The 728-nt window shown below is 55.6% G+C and overlaps 1 protein-coding gene across 2 annotated transcripts in view; it reads right to left on the bottom strand.

Moving 5' to 3' along the window:
• The window catches only part of LOC119581794 (oplophorus-luciferin 2-monooxygenase non-catalytic subunit-like), a gene marked incomplete at its 5' end in the record, with an annotated part of 10,354 nt that overhangs the window by 7,650 nt on the left and 1,976 nt on the right, over positions 1-728 (bottom strand). For both annotated transcript variants that reach the window (XM_037929924.1, XM_037929925.1), the window contains 1 exon segment: positions 713-722. In XM_037929924.1, coding sequence (XP_037785852.1) covers positions 713-722 — 10 coding nt within the window.

Raw genomic sequence — 728 nt, 5'->3', positions numbered from 1 at the left:
TGACTTTTCCGGTTTTAGCATTTTCGAATGTAGATATCTGAATTTGTCGGCTTTCTCCCCCTCGCCTCCCTCATTTTCTTTCGACATTTGGCTGTCCTCACTTTACAGGCTTCGCTTTCCAGCAACCTATAGCATCTTCAACCTTCCGCCTTCGGTTGCGGCCGAACTGAAGCCGGGTTCGTGCGGCGAGTCCCGACGGCGCAAGAACGAGAGACATTCCTCCCGAAGGACGACCGGGCTTCGTCACAGCCTCGAGGCGGAAACAGATCGACCGGGTGTTATTTCAGGTTTAATTACCGGGTGTGATGCGTGAAGGCGAGGGCGCGGGGCGTGCGCGAAGTAAGGTTACGGGCGACGGCAAACACTACCCGCGAACCTTGAAGACGCGAAAGGCCGAGAGGGCGCAGATGCGGGCGTGAGGGTGGGTGGCTGTGTCCGCACGGGCGTGACACGGCTCTAAACCCCCGAATGTTTGCCCACGTTCCTCCTGTATGTGTTGTGCGCCCTTCCCTACACCCTTTGTATAGATCTACGTGTTGTGTTTTGCAAAAAGTCCCATTGTTGGAGGAAACCGAGAGATTTAGTGTCATCTGAGTAAATACGAGCGACGTGACTCCGGCCCCCGCGGCGGCCTCGCTCGGATCCCGAACGTGAGGAATTTCCAGGGATTTTACCCGGATTCTTGACTTGCTCCACACAGGAATTGGAATAGGAAAAGGCGTGGGTGG

This window comes from Penaeus monodon, chromosome 15 (genome assembly GCF_015228065.2).
Source record: "Penaeus monodon isolate SGIC_2016 chromosome 15, NSTDA_Pmon_1, whole genome shotgun sequence".
Taxonomy (NCBI): Eukaryota; Metazoa; Arthropoda; class Malacostraca; order Decapoda; family Penaeidae; genus Penaeus; species Penaeus monodon.
This window is presented reverse-complemented; position numbering and strand designations above follow the sequence as displayed.